Raw genomic sequence first — 1,076 nt, 5'->3', positions numbered from 1 at the left:
GATAGTCCCCCCCGCCCGCCCGCGCCGCGGGCGCATCTCGCCCCCCCCGCCACTCCCGCCGCCCACATCCTCCTCATGGTCCGCAATAATATCTCCGCAGCCTGTAAGAGAGTCAAAGCTTTTCAGTGAAGTCACGTCAGCAAACATCAAACAAATACGATCAATCGATTGCTCTGAGGGTGGATCAACAGAGGAAGGGTCAGGGGCGGCTGCCGTCTCTTGACCGCTATCACAGTGAGGTTCAACAGGGGGGATAGTCGTTATTGGAATGTCACCTGTTATGGCCGCATCCTTCGCAGTCCCAACCTCTCCGGCGCCCGGGTCCTGTCGCTCGCGGCAGAGCTCCTCGGGTCGCCTTCCAGCGGCGGCAGGGTCCTCCCCGGGGAGGGGGCTGCTGTCCCGCGACTCCCCACCTCCCGCTTCGGGCTCCTCGGCCGAGGCGTGCGCCTCGCCGCTGCGCTTCTCCCGCGGCGGTTCCAGCCCGATGTCTCCTGCGCTGTTCGGAGTTTCAGACAAAGGTTTTGGCGTCTCCTCTTTGATGCACTCCAGGCTGGCAGTCAAAGACCCCGGCATAATAAGACCCGACTGAATCTCCGAGGTTTCCCCCCTCTCCTCCTTGCCATTTTTGTCCTTTTTATGCCATCGCATGCTGCTGAAGATCCCTTTCAGCCCCTTCTTTTGTCTGCCGCCAGCCCGCTGATCCGCGCTCTCCGCCTTGCCGTTCTCCGGCCTGCCGTTCTTCCTCAGCAGGGAGAAGAAGCTGTGCGACTTGGCCACCGAGCTGCCGGGGGAGACGCCGAGGCTGCCGGCCGGCCGGCCCTGCGCCTCCTTGCTCTGCGGGTCGCCGCCGCCCGGTTCCTCCTTCTTGCTGCTCTCCAGCACGGCGTCGGCCAAGCCGTCGTGCGTCCGGCTCCGCACCATCCCCGCTTTGCTGGCGCCCTTCCCCTCCCCGCCTTTGCTCCTCACCCCGAAGATGCTCGGCATGGTGCCCCCGGATTTCCTCCTCTTGAACAGTTTGAAGGCGGTTTTGTTAATCCTCCCCGACGGCTGCTCGGCGGCCGGAGGCTCGGCACAGT

The 1,076-nt window shown here is 64.1% G+C and overlaps 1 protein-coding gene across 1 annotated transcript in view; it reads right to left on the bottom strand.

Annotated features, from left to right (window-relative positions):
* Positions 1-1,076, bottom strand: part of AMER2 (APC membrane recruitment protein 2) — a 3,223-nt gene that overhangs the window by 1,224 nt on the left and 923 nt on the right. The window contains exon 2 of the mRNA XM_019474849.1: positions 276-1,074. Coding sequence (XP_019330394.1) covers positions 276-1,074 — 799 coding nt within the window. The remainder of the gene's footprint in view (positions 1-275; positions 1,075-1,076) is intronic.

Source organism: Aptenodytes forsteri, unplaced genomic scaffold (assembly GCF_000699145.1).
Source record: "Aptenodytes forsteri isolate BGI_AS27 unplaced genomic scaffold, ASM69914v1 Scaffold155, whole genome shotgun sequence".
NCBI lineage: Eukaryota > Metazoa > Chordata > Aves > Sphenisciformes > Spheniscidae > Aptenodytes > Aptenodytes forsteri.
Note: the sequence above shows the minus strand (reverse complement) of the source record. Positions and strands in the feature narration are given on the sequence as shown.